This window comes from Urtica dioica, chromosome 9 (genome assembly GCF_054948205.1).
Source record: "Urtica dioica subsp. dioica isolate 48M chromosome 9, U.dioica_male_clone48M_v1_H2, whole genome shotgun sequence".
NCBI lineage: Eukaryota > Viridiplantae > Streptophyta > Magnoliopsida > Rosales > Urticaceae > Urtica > Urtica dioica.
Genome location: NC_142764.1, coordinates 14,019,393 through 14,037,273, shown reverse-complemented (window position 1 = coordinate 14,037,273; position 17,881 = coordinate 14,019,393). Strand labels below are relative to the sequence as shown.

At 36.9% G+C, this 17,881-nt stretch overlaps 2 protein-coding genes across 2 annotated transcripts; one reads left to right on the top strand and one right to left on the bottom strand.

The window, feature by feature from the left end:
* The first annotated feature begins 1,580 nt into the window (after positions 1–1,580).
* LOC149385122 (uncharacterized) lies at positions 1,581–3,150 on the top strand. The gene is made up of 2 exons (XM_089626251.1): positions 1,581–2,009; positions 2,158–3,150. The coding sequence occupies exons 1-2, from the start codon at positions 1,581–1,583 to the stop codon at positions 3,148–3,150; spliced, it is 1,422 nt and encodes a 473-aa protein (XP_089482377.1).
* A 2,022-nt stretch (positions 3,151–5,172) lies between these two features.
* Positions 5,173–15,083, bottom strand: LOC149385121 (uncharacterized). The gene is made up of 9 exons (XM_089626250.1): positions 13,447–15,083; positions 8,066–8,279; positions 7,486–7,632; positions 7,132–7,302; positions 6,746–6,904; positions 6,371–6,652; positions 5,722–5,878; positions 5,406–5,604; positions 5,173–5,317 (listed from the first exon to the last, which is right to left on the bottom strand). The coding sequence occupies exons 1-9, from the start codon at positions 15,081–15,083 to the stop codon at positions 5,173–5,175; spliced, it is 3,111 nt and encodes a 1,036-aa protein (XP_089482376.1).
* Positions 15,084–17,881: the final 2,798 nt, after the last annotated feature.

Here is a 17,881-nt window from a genome sequence, read left to right as displayed (position 1 = left end):
TGCCCTTAAAAATTACGCCATTTCAACTTTAGATGAGTACCCTCTCAAACAAATAATACCTCATCCATATACCCTTTTTTTTTTTTTTTTTTTTCTTTTATTATTATTTTTTTAAAAACAAAACAGCAATCTCCAGCTCTCCAAATGAACGCATAAAGAAAAAAAAAACAGCTCGTACGTGCTTGGTACACATGGGTTCTCGCTTGCACACCACACCAATCATCGAGTCAAGCTTCATTCGGGGCGGTAGACATTCCGGTGGCGAAGTCGAGTTCCGACGACGGCGACGATATTGACGGTGCAAAACCTCAACCCCTAAACAAATTAGGGCTTTGTGTTTAGGTAGTTTCATCAATGAAATTTTTATATTTCGAGTTTGATACTTCTTTTTGTTGTGTTAGATTGAAAACTTTGTTAGTTTTGAACCAGAAAAATATGTATCCAACTCAATGAAACTTTGATTGGAAAATATTTTCGAATGTTGAAGATGATCGTCGAACTCTACTGATACTGGTAATTTCCAGTAGATCAGTAGAGCAGTAGAGTTCCGGAGGTAGAGCAGTAGAGTTCCAGAGGTAGAGCAGTAGAGCAGTAGATCAGTAGAGCAGTAGAGTTTGATTTAAGCAGTAGAGTTCCAGAGGTAGATCAGTAGAGCAGTAGAGTTTGATTTAAGCATTAGAGTTCGAGAGTTAGCTCAGTAGAGCAGTAGAGTGACATAGTTATATCTCATGAACAAAGTAGATTTATATAGTAAATTTATTATTAGTGTTCTACTTTTTAATTTTCATATTGTATATTAAATTTATCATTAGTATTCTAATTTTTAATTATCATTTTGTAGATAATGATGGAGACTACGATAACGGTTTATTACAATGGAAAGTGGAAAAAAGAAGATGGCTCGCATCATTGGGTTAGTGAAAAGAATGATAAGCCTGTTATCATCGTCATAAATATCGAGATCAAGTTAGCCGACTTAATTGAAAAATTGTATGTGAAACTCAAAGTGGATAAAAGTAAGCTAGACTTGAAGCTAAGTTTTATGTCAACTTCATGGGATGCATACGATCCTATCTACATAGAAGATGACGATGATGTATACGGTTTCTTGATGGATCGTGATGAAAAAAACCGTAGAAGTTCACTCCGTGTAGAATTCATAGAGAAACTTGAAGTTAATCATGAAACTCAAGTTGAGGAAGGTGACGCAAATGGTAATGATTTAGAAGGAAATCATAACAACACTTTGAAAACAGGTAATAATTTGACCCTTCAACAATCTTAATGCTTATTATTTTTATTGTATACTAACACATAATAATAATGTGGTTGCAGCTACAATGGAAGACATTGAAGATGAAACCACCAAAGTAGTAGGAGGATCAAGTCTCCCACAACATGAGTTAGACACGTCTACTTTACTACCGACGTCACCATCAGAAATGTTCCGAGAGTCGGAATTTCTTGTTGAATCCGACGTTGAATCAATCGATATAAGATCTAATAAGCCATATAGCTTCACAGATGGTACAAACTTTGAAATAGGCCAACACTTCAAAAGTAAGGATGAATTGAAAAATATGTTGTTGGACGCGGCGATTAAAAATTGTTTTGGAATGAAGATAGTAAAGTCGTGTAAGAAAGTGTTTGTGGTTGATTGTGTTGATCGGGAGTATTGTAGTTGGCATCTACGAGCAGTTAAGTTGGCAAACACTAACTTCTTCAGTATTCGAACACATCATAATGTTCATACTTGTAGTTTGGATAAACGGAAAAAGAAACACTGTCAAGCAAGTGCTGCTATGGTCGCAGAGGTGGTGAAAAAGAACTTCCAAGAAATTAAGCAAACACCAACACCGAAGGGCATAATGGGCATGATGAACTCGCAAGGGGTTGAGATTTCCTATTGGAAAGCATGGAGGGGAAAACAACTTGCCAATAATCTTAGGCGAGGTTCACCGGAAGAGAGCTACAAGTTGCTCCCATCTTACTTGTACATGTTGAAAAAGGTTAATCCCGGCACAATCACTCATTTAGAGTTGGACGAATATACCAGGTTATTTTTGCATTCATATCTTTTGCAACTCCTTATTTTAAAGTACATTATGTGTTTATTATTCATAATATTCACTAAATTTTATATATTTTAAAAAACAGGTTCAATATCTTTTTCTAGCATTCGGAGCGTTGGCTAGAGGGTACAAATGCATGAGAAAAGTTATTGCGATAGATGGGACGCACTTGAAAACAAAATTTGGAGGTTGTTTGTTGGTCGCTACGGCACAAGATGGTGATCGTCATTGTTATCCTATTGCTTGGGCTGTTGTGGACTCCGAGAATGACAATGCATGGATATGGTTCTTAACAAAGCTTCAAGAGATCGTACGAGATGATGAGGATGTCGTTTTCATTACTGACAGAAATCAAAGCATCAAGAACGCGTTGGGAAGAGTTTACAAGAATGCACGACATGGATATTGTATGTGGCATATCAAGCAAAATCTCAAATCACGTTATTTTTGCTCGGATGCCATCGATCTATTTCTACGGGCGGCTGAAGCATACCAAGTTTCGCGATTCAACGAGTCATGGAGCGAGATTCAAAACAGGTACAATCAACTTGCAACATATTTAACTACAAACATGGATGTGAGTCATTGGTCTAGAGCTTATTTTGGTGGTTATCGGTATAATATTATGACAACGGGCGGAGCTGAGTCGATTAATCACGCTTTAAAGGAAGCTAAAGAGTACCCACTAATTTCCATGCTTGACGCCATTCTAGAGTTGACATCAGATTGGTTCTACAAGCATCGAAATGAAGCGTCATCGTGCAACACTACTTTCACACCAGAGGTTGAGACTATTCTTTGTAGGAGATTCATTAAGGCCCAAACAATGACGGAAAAACCCATTGACATGTATGAGTTCTCGGTCATTGGTGGGACGTACGATGCGGTTGTAGATTTGGGTCGAAAAAGTTGTACTTGTCGTGTATTCGATCTCGATAGACTTCCATGTGCACATGCTTTAGCAGCTTTGAAGACCTTGGAGAATGTGCGTGATTACAGCTCTGAGTATTACACAGTGGATTTATGGTCGCTTGCGTATTCAGAAAAAATATACCCGGTTCCATCACAATGCGAGTGAGATATCCCTAAAGAAGCAGAGTTGGTTGATGTTATACCTCCAATAGTTCATAAGAGAAAAGGCAGGAATAAGACAAAGAGAATTCCTTCAGTGGGAGAGAAGATGCGGAAGAATAGGTGCTCAAAATGCAATCAATTTGGACATAACATATCAAGATGCCCTTTGAATGGAGGAGAAGCTAGGTCAACACCATCAAAAAAACGCAAGAACTGATAAAATAAAAAAAAAGATGCTTATATATGTATTTTTTGAATTGACTTATTTATCGTATGTCCATGGATGTTTATTACCATGCATTATTGCTTTCATTTTCTTAAATTGTAGTGATATTTATATTGATCTACTAATCAGTAGAGCAGCTCTAATGCTCAGTAGAACCACTAGTAATATTGTTCTACTGACCAGTAGAGTAGCTCTAATGCTCGGTAGAACCACTGGTAATATTGATCTACTGACCAGTAGAGTAACTCTAATGCTCAGTAGAACCACTAGTAATATTGATCTACTGATCAGTAGAGTAGCTCTAATGCTCGGTAGAACCACTAGTTATATTGATCTACTTATCAGTAGAGTAGTTCTAATACTCGGTAGAACGACAAGTAATATTGATCTACTGACCAGTAGAGTAGCTCTAATGGTCAGTAGAGTCACTAGTAATTGTGATCTACAGACCAGTAGAGTAGCTCTACTGCTCAGTAGAGTCATATAAAACTTAAAAATATTATACATGATCCTAACTAATATTAATAAATTTGTCACTAATGTTATAGATGAATCTAATTCTAATTAATTGTTCACTAATTTTAATCAAATATATCATAGGACACATATTATAGATGAAGCTCATTAATTTTAAATTATTCATATGACTTTGTTATTATACATGAAACTATCTAATATTAATAAATTTGTCACTAATGTTATAGATGAATCTAATTCTAATTAATTGTTCACTAATTTTAATCAAATATATTGTAGGACACATATTATAGATGAAGCTCATTAATTTTAAATTATTCATATGACTTTGTTATTATACATGAAACTATCTAATATTAATAAATTTGTCACTAATGTTATAGATGAATCTAATTCTAATTAATTGTTCACTAATTTTAATCAAATATATCATAGGACACATATTATAGATGAAGCTCATTAATTTTAAATTATTGATATGACTTTGTTATTATACATGATCCTAACTAATATTAATAAATTTGTCACTAATGTTATAGATGAATCTGATTCTAGTTAATTGTTCACTAATTTTAATCAAATATATCATAGGACACATATTATAGATGAAGCTCATTAATTTTAAATTATTCATATGACTTTGTTATTATACATGAAACTATCTAATATTAATAAATTTGTCACTAATGTTATAGATAAATATAATTCTAATTAATTGTTCACTAATTTTAATAAAATATATCATAGGACACGTATTATAGATGAAGCTCATTAATTTTAAATTATTCATATGACTTTTTTATTATACATGAAGCTATCTAATATTAATAAATTTGTCACTAATGTTATAGATGAATCTAATTCTAATGAATTGTTCACTAATTTTAATCAAATATATCATAGAAAACATAATTTAATCAAATTTGTCACTAATGTTATAGATGAATCTTATTATAATTAATTGATCTACTGACCAGTAGAGTAGCTCTAATGCTCGGTAGAGTGACTAATAATATTGATCTACTGAACAGTAGAGTAGGTCTAATGCTCGGTAGAGTGACTAGTAATATTGATCTACTGACCAGTAGAGTAGCTCTAATGCTTGGTAGAACCACTAGTAATATTGATCTACTGACCAGTAGAGTAGCTCTAATGCTCAGTAGAACCACTAAAACTACTAACCAGTAGCGTAGCTCTACCGCTCGGTAGAACCTTGCATTTCTATAAAAACGTTCTCAAGGACTTGTTCATCATATTAATTTCTAAAAACAATAAGTATCAAGACACATAATATACTTAACTAGTACATATATTGAATATAAGTCAAGGTTCCCAATTGCCTTCAAAAATATCAACGGCCATCTTCTTCTTAAAGAGTGGAACGTTAGCATCGTTTATATCTTCAAAGCCTACTCCGGCGGAATCAAACTCGATATATTTGATTGCATATATTCCACAATTTGTTCCCCTGTTTACCAAAAAAATAAAAGTTAAAAAAATAACACAAAATTGATTACCTAACAAATAGACATTGTAAATAGCATCTACACACTTACTTCTTATTTTGTGGCAAATCTTTCACCCGCTTACACGGCCATGGACTTCTTAATTTTTCGCCAAGCTCATCAAACATACCACTTTGCTTAAGCATGATTGGCATCATTGTGCAAAGCGGTTCCATAAAAGCTCCAACATTAAATTCATCACACAATTTCATGTTGCAATAAAAAACAAATATCTCACATATTTGTAAATCTACTTTAACCCCCACCCAATGATTACCATTCACAAGATGAATAGTGTATAATGCTTTCATGTGTTTCCAAGATTTACCTAATTTAGGTGTTTGACCTACCCAATAAGATTGCAAACCTTCATCACATTTGTAATTCACATCTTGAGCTTTGTCCATCATGGCAAATATGAGTAGTTGTGTGAAATTGACGTCCAAAAATACAACATCTTGATCAAAGATCTCATTGAACTTATTTTGCCGCTTCCGTATACCGTACATTGCTTCATCGATTTGCTTCATAATAAAGAGAGAGAAAAAGTTATGAATTATCAACTAAAATAGATATCTAAATACAAAAAAAAAATTAAAAAATCTAAATACAAACTCGAGGCCATGATTTCGACGAAACTTCATATTTCTCGTATATGGAGTTCGCATATACAAGGAGCGCTTTTTGTTTCTAAATGGCCGCCCACCGACGTCGTGAGTATTTCTTTCCTCTTCCTCGACAACTCATGGTGGTGTCAAGTAATACTCTCCGCGATCTTCATGATCATGATAATCATCCCGAAATGTTTCATTTCTTGTGAAGTTGCGGTCACGGTCTTGAAATTCGCAACTACGAGACTCCGTGGATCGAATCTCGTGAATAAGTGTGCTTTTCAATTGACTCAAGCTTTCATCAAAATGACTCTTTAAGTCACTAAACTTTTTGTCAAAATAACTTTTTAATTGACTAAAGAGCACACCCGAGACATCGTTCACATGAAAATGTGTAGATGATACGATCGGCGGAGACGTACCATCGTTCATATGAAGAGGTGTAGATGATACGTTTGGCGGAGACGTACTAGTTTGCGGTATTGGTGGTGGCACGGGAGGCACATCAAGTGGAGGAGTAACAATGTGAACGGGAGGTACATCGTTCATATTTCTTTGTACTAATGCACCCGAGCGGAATTTTAGCACCAAAGAATCAAGAACTTCGTCATCTTCGTCCAACAATTTAGTGGATCCACGTAATATCTTCTTCTCTTTTCTCGTTGGAAGCAACAAACCTTGTATGATCTACATTGTATATAAGATAAAAATCATAAATATTTTATGGTTTAAAATATTTTTAATTAATCATATTATATGAACATTATTATATGAACTTACCTCTTCTTTTGTAATAGTGTTGTAAATATCGCTCAACTTAGGAGAGTTTCGTTTATTCCACATCTTAGTTTTCCATCGTAAAATGCGTGGATACGTACTTTCACTAATCACTTCACCGTATTCTTTTGCTATTGCAGGTACCATCTCGTATATCCATATCTAAAAAAAAAAGAGTGTATTTTAATACAACATTCAAAATAATTCATATTACTCTACTGACCAGTAGATCAGCTCTAATGGTCAGTAGAGCCATGATTAATTGATCTACTGACTAGTAGATCAGCTCTACTGGTCAGTAGGCTGATCTACTGGTAAGTAGATCAATTAAATGCGGCTCTACTGGCCATTAGACCACTATTAATATTGATAGAACATGAAAATCATACCTGAAAAGCATGCACGAATCCTAAAAACGTATATGTCTTCTCCTTATTTTTTGAGTGTTCTTCTAGTTTTGCCTTTACGTCCTTCCTAAGAGCCGCCAATGTGCACTTGTGCGATTCAACACCCCAATCGAATCGATCGAACACTTCAATATCATCAACTAGCCCAACGATCTAATCTTCAATCGGAGTCTTTTTCTCATACCCGAATAAGACACCAGTCAAAAATAAAAGAAGAGCGGTCTTAACCTTGTCGTAGTTAATATTCTTGGTTCTCGCGGGTTTTTTCTCGAGTTCACACACCAAATTATCAATGTTGATTTTGTTCCTACTAAAAAACTCGGTCGCGAGGCGTACATTCTGAGATGCTTCATCTTTGATTTTCTCTCTATCTGAAACATGAGTGAAGTTGAGCCCCGTAATCATTTGATAGTCTTCCATTGAAAATCTCATTGGTGTTGAATTAACCATCATCCACATTTCCTTTTTCTTCTTTGTCTGAATCTGACGAAGAACAAAGTACCACATCATTTGACTCGAGCGTTGGTATTGTTTAGGAAAAGTGAGAAGATGGCCGAATTGCGTCTTCTTGAGAATCTCACACTCATTCCTGATCAAACCTTTCTTGATAAGTTTGCAATACTCTTCAAAATTACTTCTTATAGTGATCTTCATCGGGAAATATTCGTCCTATTTAAGAACTGGCTTCAATGGTTCTAAATCTTTGATCTGAAAAAACGTAAGAACAGTAGTAAACAAGTTAAAATTATTATTTTTCTTAATTTTGCTTTAGTCGGATAGAATAAAAACTATAATTCTATTAATATTGTTTACTCTACAGTTCAGCAGAGTACTCTACTGAGCTGTAGACTGGAGCAGAATCTGCTCTACTGAGCAGTAGAGTAGCATTTTATTGCAATAAATTAAGTGTTTTTACCTGAATGATCCGATCATTTGACGACTCTTCATCGTCATCACTTTCATGTTCTTCTTCCTCTGATGCATTCGAACCATCATCATTTCCGTTATCTTCTTCGTACGTGTACTCCACACTCTCTTCGTCCGTAGACTCTTCGTGATTATCTTCATTTTCTTCGTGTTGTTTTTCCGCTTCTATAATGGATTGGCGAAAACTCGAACTCATTGGGTACCTAAATATAAAATCAATACACAACCACTTAAACCTCACAGGTGACTTCATTCAAAATTCTTCATCATCAATTGGGCACGCAAAGAAAGAATGAGAGAAAATCAAGAATCAAATCAGCCTATTTCCCATTTATTTTTGAACCTCTAACTTTCAATTGAGTTGAACGATTTTGTGATGAATATGGGAAATTTAGGGCTTATTCGACTCATTCCATTTTTATTTTTTCAGATTTCAACGGGTTTTTTTTTAGTTATCAGTTGACATGTTTATTCTTAGCTTATATTTTGTTCTTTTAGTTTATTTGATTTAACCCCCTAAATCCGAAAGTTGCTGACTCATAACAACTCAATGAAGTTGTATGTGGGCTATCTATAATGGTTCAATAGACTATAACTCCTCCCTATAACATCTTATAATCATAGTGTAAAACTTTTAGTCTTCAATTTTATTTTATTAAAATACTAAATAAAACTTAGGTTATTTTTTATATGGGATAAATTTGATCAAGTCGGCTCAATGATAAAAAAAAACTGACACTAATAAAAACTGACACACAATTGTATAGTGAAAAGTTTGCATACCAAGAAGTATGAACAAACCTGATAGAGAACCATCAATAGTACAGTTATCCAAAATATATAAGTTGTTTGTTTCAGACCATCACAATCAGAGTCCTCCTTTGAGATTCACCGATCCCACAGCAAAATTGAAAACAAACATGCTAAACTTAGAAGGATTCATATAAAAAGTGGTGTTCAGCGAAGATCTTGGTGCCGATACTAAAGGACTTAAAAGCAAACTCCTCATCTAAATGAGTTCAGAGCCTAATGTAACTTTATGTTTGAAGCAATGCAATAGATTTTTCGATTTTACTGTGCTTAAATCATATTTTCTATTCCCATCACAAAATCAAAGAAGAAACAAGTAGTAGTGACAAAAGGGTACTGATAATCTGCGACCTCTTAATGGAAACTAACTCAAAAGCCGAATGCAAAGAGTCAAAAGGACAATCGAACAAGAATTAAACATTTCGAGTGACTGTACCTCGCCGCCCTCGTCCTCCGTGCCGCCGGTGTCTCTCTCTCTCTGCTCACTCTCGCTCTGCCTCTCACTCAGCCCACGCCTCTCTTTCTCTCTCTCTTGGCCGAAAGTTTTTTTCTCTCCCTGTTCTTTGTTGTGCTAGGTTGGATTCTCTGCTGGCTGCTGCTAGGTCTCTTGGGGGTTTGACAGACGCGGGAAGAAGAATGGGTTCTCAGATTTCAAGTTTTCTATTTTTTTTAATTAAAAAAAATAAGGTGAGAAAATGATGGGTATATAAGTAATTTTGATGTTTTGGGCTGAAAAAATAAATGAAATAAAAATAAAAATGAGAAGAGGATATAGAATTAAAACTGACTTTTTATAAATGCATTTAGCTAATTTTCTCTACAATAAGCGTGATAGTAATTTTTTAATTTTGACAAAATTAGATTTGGCACTCTAAGGACGAATGATGGAAGATGGATTAATAGGATGAAAATAAAAGTAGTGGAAAATTCTTAACAAATTAATTAGTATGATAGGAAAAAAAAATTATAATTTATTTGGTGGTATAATAAACAAACAAAAACAAAAAAGAGAATGGATAATTTTTATTACACTAAATTTCTTAATACCCTTATATTATATAGACCAAATTAGGGAAATAACCACTTTATAATTATATAAGGATTGCCACTAACTAAAAAGTTATTGGTGTAATATTAAAAAAAAAAAAGTTTTTTTGTCATTTGGAACAATCTATCCATATTTGAGTGATAGTTTTTTGAGTTTCACACTTCCACCGATAAAAATCCATCCATCGTTTTGTTTTTTGTTTTTTGTTTTTTAGTTTTTTTTTGTGACATAGTTTAATTTAACAAAACAATCTTTGTTATAGTTGTTCAAAACATGCTGTAAAAAAATATTTAAGACCCGGGTCACTTAAAATTACTCACACGCGAATATAACTGAAAAAATCATGTTTTCAGTTATGATATTATTGTGATATATTCTCGATTATTTGGTTTTCGAGAATAACAGATTTGCAAGAGATTTTGTGTTTATCTAGTGTAAAACTCATTGTGAGTCGAATTAGGTTAATACCTTTTTCTATTAGGTAAATTTACGCCACCTTAAAACAGGAACTAGTCTCTCTGCCTTGGAGATCTTCATTTGTGCAGAGATTATAAGTGCGTTGTTTTTGCATTGACGTGCTTGTCAGTCTTCGGGAGAGAATTGTGTGAAAGAGAGAAATAGTCTCTCATCTAAGGGGAGCTTAGATTTCTATCTATTAGAGAAGTCAAAGAAGAAGGTGTTTGAGAGGGAGTCGTCAAACTTAATTCATGTTCCTTTGATTATTGAGATAGTGGATTGCTTTTCACCACCGGACACATCAGTCCCCTTGAGTAAGTGCTTTATCACAGAACAAGGTTACCAAATCTCTTGTTCCTTCATTGCTTTTTCGTTGATTATTTTTTTTATTGTTGTTTGAATTAATCTTGCTAAAAACAATCAGTTGTTCAACAAGTTGTTTCACCCACTAGTTGAACAACCATCTTAATCATGTTAAGTAATTTCATTTTCCATCTTCTTTACCAGACAATAGATATAACAAATCCATTATAATCTATCATACCAAACAAAGCTTAAGGGCATGTTTGGTTTAAAATAAAAAATGGAATGTTAATGGCAATGGGAATGATAATGGCAATGACAATGGAATGGTATTATATTTTTTTTTTGGTTTGTAATATTAACTCCAAAAGAATGGAAAGTAAAATTTACCATATTACCATTTTCATAAATTTACCAACTTTCTCTTCTTTATCACTACCACTTCGTCTTCTTCTCAGCATGGACTGATACAGTAAAACAAGATGAACTAAAATGGACTTTAAACCATATTTCTCAATAAAACTTCAAATCCATTGTCTATTTAGGAGAATAATCTGAGGGCCCGATTTTTTTTCCCTTTCATTGGGTGTTGTGCAGGCAAAACCAGTTTCAATTTTTTTGGATCTTTATTGGTTAATCTCCCATGCCTAACAATTTCCATACACAAACTCGACAAAACAATCGATAAAAGAAAAAAATGAAAATATGTTGAAATCGCTTTGCGTTCATCTATGAACCTACTCTAGACTACTCGTCTCCGTCGTCTTCATCGTCGGCGTCGCATCTTCTCCGGCAAGAGAACGGCGGCGAAGGCGGGTGGTGCCGAATGTCTCGTCAAAGACCTTCACAACCTCCCATATCGAAGTTACCATTTGCGGTGGCTCGGCTGTCGACGGCGCCTTCGAGATCCCTCCGGCGTCAATCTTCACTGTCGCCGCCCTGGGAATGATCGTCTCCGTCGTGCTCTACGAGAAGGCGCTCGTTTTAGTTTTAGATTACAAATATAAATATATATTAAATGATATAAAAGGTCAGTTTGGGAAGAATATTTCATTACACGGTGGAATGGTTCATTCATCCCAATTTATAAAGAATCAAATTAATGCAATGATCATTCCGTATAATGATGATTACCTCATTTAAAAATGAATCAAACAAAGGAATAATAAATTTAAGGAATCCATTCCATTCCATTCCCTTAAAAAGTCACCAACCAAACATACCCTAAGAGTTTTAGATGGGTTTGAAGGGTAATTTTGACGTTAAAGGGGCAAAAAAAACCTTGAGCGCATTTTCGACTGAGACTCTTAGGTGGGCTTGCAGGCTAGCACATGGACCAAGATGGACACCCAGGGGTTTCATAACACACGAGTCCAAGTATCCCAAACCACTCGAAACTGCGGGCTCGAGCAAATATTCGTGGACCTAAGGAGACCTCAACTGAACTGGCGTCAGACCTCCTATGCATGCCATTCGAAGCTCAGGCCCGGAGGGATGGTCTTGGACCTCTTGCATGGGCCAATTCTATACTAAGGCTCGGACAAAAGGTCTCGGACCTCCTGTCTAGGATATGAAAGCGTGGCTGAGGTTTTCTCTTCTATCTGGGCCCATTCAAGGCCAAGGCCTGGACGGATGATTTCGAACTCTTTTTATGCGATCATGTGACGATGGCCTGGGACAGGGCTCGAACCACCGATTTGGGCCAAATAAGAATCGAGGCATGGACCAACGAGACCTCTAGATGACATGATCTCTTGATGGACGAAACTTGTGAACGTCAGAGACTTAAGTTGGGCTCTCAATGTGGGTGGATGGAACCTAGGGAGCCAGACATATGATACCTAGGGCCGATCCTAGGTAGGTTGAGTAACCATAAACGGGAACCAGACATGCATTTGACCGACCATGGATATGGGCCCACGATTGAGTCATAGATACGAGACCTTTTCCTCCTTCTTTGTGTTATAATGACTTGATTTTGCCATTTTCCTTGAATGTTGGGTCGAATCCGACTTTTTTGTGTCAGTTTATACTCCAATTCTTTAAGTGCCTTTAAACCCAATTTTATATATATATATATATATATATATAAGCCTGTTATTATTTATGAGGCTATATTTATATCTAATTTATTGGCCCTAAAAAGAAAAAAAAAGGTAATTTTTTTAATGTGTATATCTAATATTTTTAGTGAAAGGATTACAGATATATTTAATTATAACTTAATAACCCTATTATTTTATAAGATACTAGCTAGCTAGTAAGTATAAGTGTCGCCAGTAAAATACTATTTGTACAATCAATATTAGATATTAAAATCTTTATATGATATCAATGATCGGTCATTAATTAAAGTCAGTAATCGATATATTAATAAAATTAAAACATCCATATCGATTATGGTATAGTATTTTAACCCTTCCATTTAATTAGCTTGTTATATTTGATCGTTTCTTGTTGTAAATGTCTTGGCTGATTTTAGTGCATTTATCCACAATTTTTTAAGCTCAATTTTATAACATAATAAAGATTTTTTTTTTCTTTTTCTAAGGGCATTTGCATTTTATTTATTTATTTAACATTTACCTACAGTTCACAGAGCAAATTATTATTTAAGCCGCCAATTGAAAGGGTTTTTTTTTTTTTTTTTTTTTTTTAAAGAGCACATATTACACTCACAATATGTGCGTGCATTCATTTCATACCAACACTCCAACTATACAACCACTAACCATCATCATCACCGTAATCACCGGTGAAGATTAACCCACGTACCGACACTTGGAATCCCATTGCGGACCACAAACAGCATATAATACCCCGGCGGAGCGATCGCCGCGCTGGATGGTCCAACCACGGTCGCACTGTAAAAGAAGGGCACGACCAACCTCGAAACTCCGGCCAACCTCATCACCACCATCCTCTGGTTCATCCCAAACGAATGCGTCGAAAACACCGGCGATATCAGCCTGAACGACACACCGTCCAGTCCGGCCGCCGCAAACGTGACGGAGAACGGCCTCCCGTAAGCCATGTCCGCCGGGACCGCCAGAACCCTCGGCCGCACCACCGACATGTATGGCGGCGAAAACGCCTCGAGGCTGAGGTCCGTTGGGAAATCGACGCCGGTGAAGTTGTAGTACACGTGGGGGTTGCTTCCCCCGACGAGGACCCTCCCGTCCGGAATCAGCACCGCTGCGGAGTGGTACAGCCTCGGCCTCGAAGCCGCCGCCATGACGGAAAATCTCCGTCCCGGAGCTCCGGCGGGACTGTACAGCACCGGCGTCATGACCGGGTCCCGCGCCGCCTCCCACCCGGCCGTCCCGCGAGCCGCGCCGTTCAGGATCGCCACGTCACCCGAGGGCAAAATGACCATATCGCCCATGACTCTCCCCATCGGCATGTCCTCCATAGCCCAGCTAGCGTCCAGGTCGCTCACTCTCATCCTCCCACACGACGAGAGAGCTTGAGCGAAGGACGTCCCGTTCATGGCCGCCTGGTGCGACCCCCTCGGCGCGCCGCCGCAGATCATGACCTCGGCCCCGACCCCGCCGCTGTTCTCGTCCAGCGGAAGCAGAACCGACGACCCCGAGCTCGGGTAGTTCCTCGGGTCGCCTCCGGGGATCGGAGGGAAATCCCTAACCACGCGGTTTCCGTTGTAGTCGAACAAGACGGAGCGAGTGTTGGCAAAGACGAACAGATTCCCGTCCGGCAACAGGTGGAGGAAAGGGTACAGGTTGTTCTCGTCGGGGTCAATGGTGTCCCTCAGAAACCCCATCCAGAAGAGATTGTTATTCCCACTCTCTCTGGGGAAGAACTCGTAGTTGAACTGGCGTCTTCCTCCGACGACGATGACCCGACCGTCCGGCAATATCTGGTTGGAGGCGTACCATCTCCGTTGGGCCAAATAGTTGGGAGTCTCGATCCAGTCGCAGCTCCGGGCGTTGCAGGGAGTGAAGGAACGGACGACGTGGTCGCCGTCATTGAAGCCGCCGGTCTGGATTAGGGTTCCGTTGGGAAGGACGGCGCCGGAGGAGCACCACGAGTCGGTGAGGAGGGTCAGGGCTCGGAAGGAGTTGGTGGCGAGGTCGAAGAGGACGGAGTGGGCGGTGCAGTCGGTCTGGAGAGCGGTGTCGGCGGGGTCCACGCGGCACCGACCGCCGCTGAGGGGGACCAGCGACGGCCCAAAGTCCGTGCGGTCGAACATCACGACGGTGTTGTCGTGGAGGACCTGCATGTGCATGGCCGATATGCCTATGTTGCCTTCCACAATTTGCCACCTTCCTAATAATGCCCTCGGTTGGGATTTCACTTGCACTATCACTGCACTGGACATTGTTATTATCGTTAACATCAGGATATTCTTCCATAGATCATCACTACTACTCATTTTTTTTCTTTTGGGTTATTTTTTGGGTGTTTTGTTGGGAAGAGAGTAAGAGGGAATTAAGTGGAGTTGAATATCAGGCGTGGACTACGAAAATGATGTTTAATTAGCGAGCGGAGACAATGAAGAAAGCGTGAGACTTGAGAAGAAAAAGTAGGATTGGGGAAGAAAGAGAGTTTAAGCAGCTAAAGTAGGCGATTCATAGCGGAAATTGTCATCAATTGTGTGGTAATTAATTGAGACTGTATCGGACTGACCCATTTTCTTGGGCACTTCATTCGGCAAATAAACAGACATGCATTGAAAGGTTGCTGCATGGAAAGGAAGTTTTTGACAGCAAAATACAAAGTTCGCCATCTGTTTAGATATATAGCTCGTGAATGATTTTTATTACCTCGTCGACCTAGTACTTTATTATTCTTGATTTCTTTTTATCGTATCTTAAGTTCTTATCATCTTGGCTAAGTTTATACTAGACGTTTCTTATAAAATAGTCATCAAAATATTAATATTTTGTTATCATTATACAAAACAAAAATTATACAGATCAAGTATGAAACTATTTTATGTGATGTCTCTTATAATGTTATTAACAACACATATAACATCCGATAATTTACTAATTTAGTGAGTAATCTATAAAAACAGTAAATAAAGACACACATAATAGTAACTTAGCTCGGTAAATCGTACCTACGTTTGGAGGGATGATACTCTCAGTGGTAAGGTAATTCACTATCAATATAGAGTAAGTATAACGTGATCTTAACTGAATGATCCATACCCTTGAAAGCCCTCTATTTCAAACTACCTGTGAATTACTGTGGGGGTATAATTTTTTTTTAAATATTTATTATTCATTGGGCCTTGGTTCGTCCAAAGCCCAATAAGTAATTCAGCCCGGCTCTAAGTAAGAAGCCCAAGCCCAGCTCGCCGAGGAGAACAGATCGTCCGCGTTGGTCCAGTCAATTAGCGAAGTCATGGTCAAGCTGAAACCTCGCCAAGAAGACCGGATCTGAGAATTGACCAACATACAACGTGGCAAGGACGAGCAGATCAACATGTGTCCAAGAGATGATTCTTTCTCCGTCTATAAATAAAGATTTGTGTATTCATTTTTGCACACATAAGCTTTGACTCAGTCTTTGATATTTGTATTCGAATTCTCTAGTCTTTGTTGAGCTTGTCCTCTTGAACTCGGCACTTCGCCTGTTCTGTAAACAATATTATTAATAAAGCTTATTCCTTCTATATTTCGTATTAATATTTCTTTTTAATTAAATCGGGATTTCATTTTTGTTTCTTATACGAAGTTTTCTGAGACCTATTATTAAATTAAACAAATATATCGCATATTTATTTGTGATTGTTGACGATCCCGAAATCGACATCAACAAGTACGACTCAAGGTCTCCCTGAATCTGAGTCCATATATTTTCACTCAACTCACTCTCCAAATGGTTGATCTATGTTTATAATGGTACGTGATGTACAATACCACGAACACAAACCCTATTTATTATGTCACTCGCATGAAACAATGGTGGAGAGAACAAAACAGAATAAAAACCACACTTAAGAATAATAGTGTTTTCGCTCAATATATGTACTTTAAAAAAAACTCCAAGTGTGTAACTAGACTCCGATGGGCCAGACTTTCTCTTTTATATGAGTCGAAACCTAGCTAGGGTTAATTTAAGTAATCTCCTTGTTCTGATTCTGTGAACAAAAAATCAGAAGCATATCAACTAATAAATCAGACTTGTGCAAAATTTTAGATCGTATATTTCCTGAGCTATTAAGGGGGTCTGGTATTTCAAAAAAAAAAAAAAATATTTCGTACTATACACTTGTGCCAAGTGCCAACCCAAAATATTGTAATTCCTTTTATATTTCTACGAGACACTTGTCCCATAAATATATTACGCGAAGTTGAAGAACCTGAATCGTTTTTGGGTGGAAGGTGATAATCAAAAAATCATGGTCAGTTTAGCTAGTAAGAAGAAGTGTCCTTACTGGCCTTTAATTCCTTTGTTCAAGTCAGTTCTGGAAGTTTCTTCTATTTTCATCTCAGTTAGTTTTTTGTGGTGTAATAGACAAGCCAATTTTGTGGCTCATGCTCTTAGTAAGTGGGCTGCTCATTCTGAAGATTTTGGTTTTTGTTCCTTAGGAGAGGTTCCGCCCCTTGTGCAGAACGCTTTTGACTCAGATTAATCAATGTATTGCTAATTAGTGGGCTTTGTATGTATGAAATAATGTGGCCTAACTGTATTACATATTATGGTTTAATTATAATAAGATTGAATTATATTGGTTTATAAATAAAAATGTAATTTCTCTATATACTCTGATGGTGAGTCTATATTAAGAGAAGCTTTAGGGCATGATACTCTCTCAACCCATTACATAGTTTTTCTCTGCCACAAAAATAAAGCTCAGTCTAAGGGGTCAAGAGAGATAAACCAATTTCGATAATTCTGGCACTGCTATCGTCGCTCTCGTCATGGATCGAGGTAGGCTTTCTTGATCTTTAATAGTACGTGAAAATCATATACTATTAAGATTTTGGCTTATTAGGATAGTTCAAATTAATGCTTATACAAATTACCTATATAATTGAATCTGTTGCTATTAGCTAAACAACACATGTGTTTCCAATATATATATATATATATATATATATATATATATATATATATATATATATATATTAAAAACATGATGTAAGACATATTGGAAACAGTTTGTTAAACTACAAAATCCAGCAAAATCAACATAACAACAAACTCCCTCTTTTGTTT

Bases quoted from the DNA above. Each gene is read 5' to 3' on its own strand.
- LOC149385122 (XM_089626251.1), top strand. From the start codon at position 1,581: ATGTTGTTGGACGCGGCGATTAAAAATTGTTTTGGAATGAAGATAGTA. The intron at 2,010-2,157 runs GTTAATCCCGGC...TTTAAAAAACAG, and splicing joins ACTTGTACATGTTGAAAAAG to GTTCAATATCTTTTTCTAGC.
- LOC149385121 (XM_089626250.1), bottom strand. From the start codon at position 15,083: ATGAGTAGTAGTGATGATCTATGGAAGAATATCCTGATGTTAACGATA. The intron at 7,633-8,065 runs GTAAAAACACTT...GTTCTTCGTCAG, and splicing joins CAAATGATCGGATCATTCAG to ATTCAGACAAAGAAGAAAAA. The intron at 5,318-5,405 runs GTAAGTGTGTAG...TTTGGTAAACAG, and splicing joins GATTTGCCACAAAATAAGAA to GGGAACAAATTGTGGAATAT.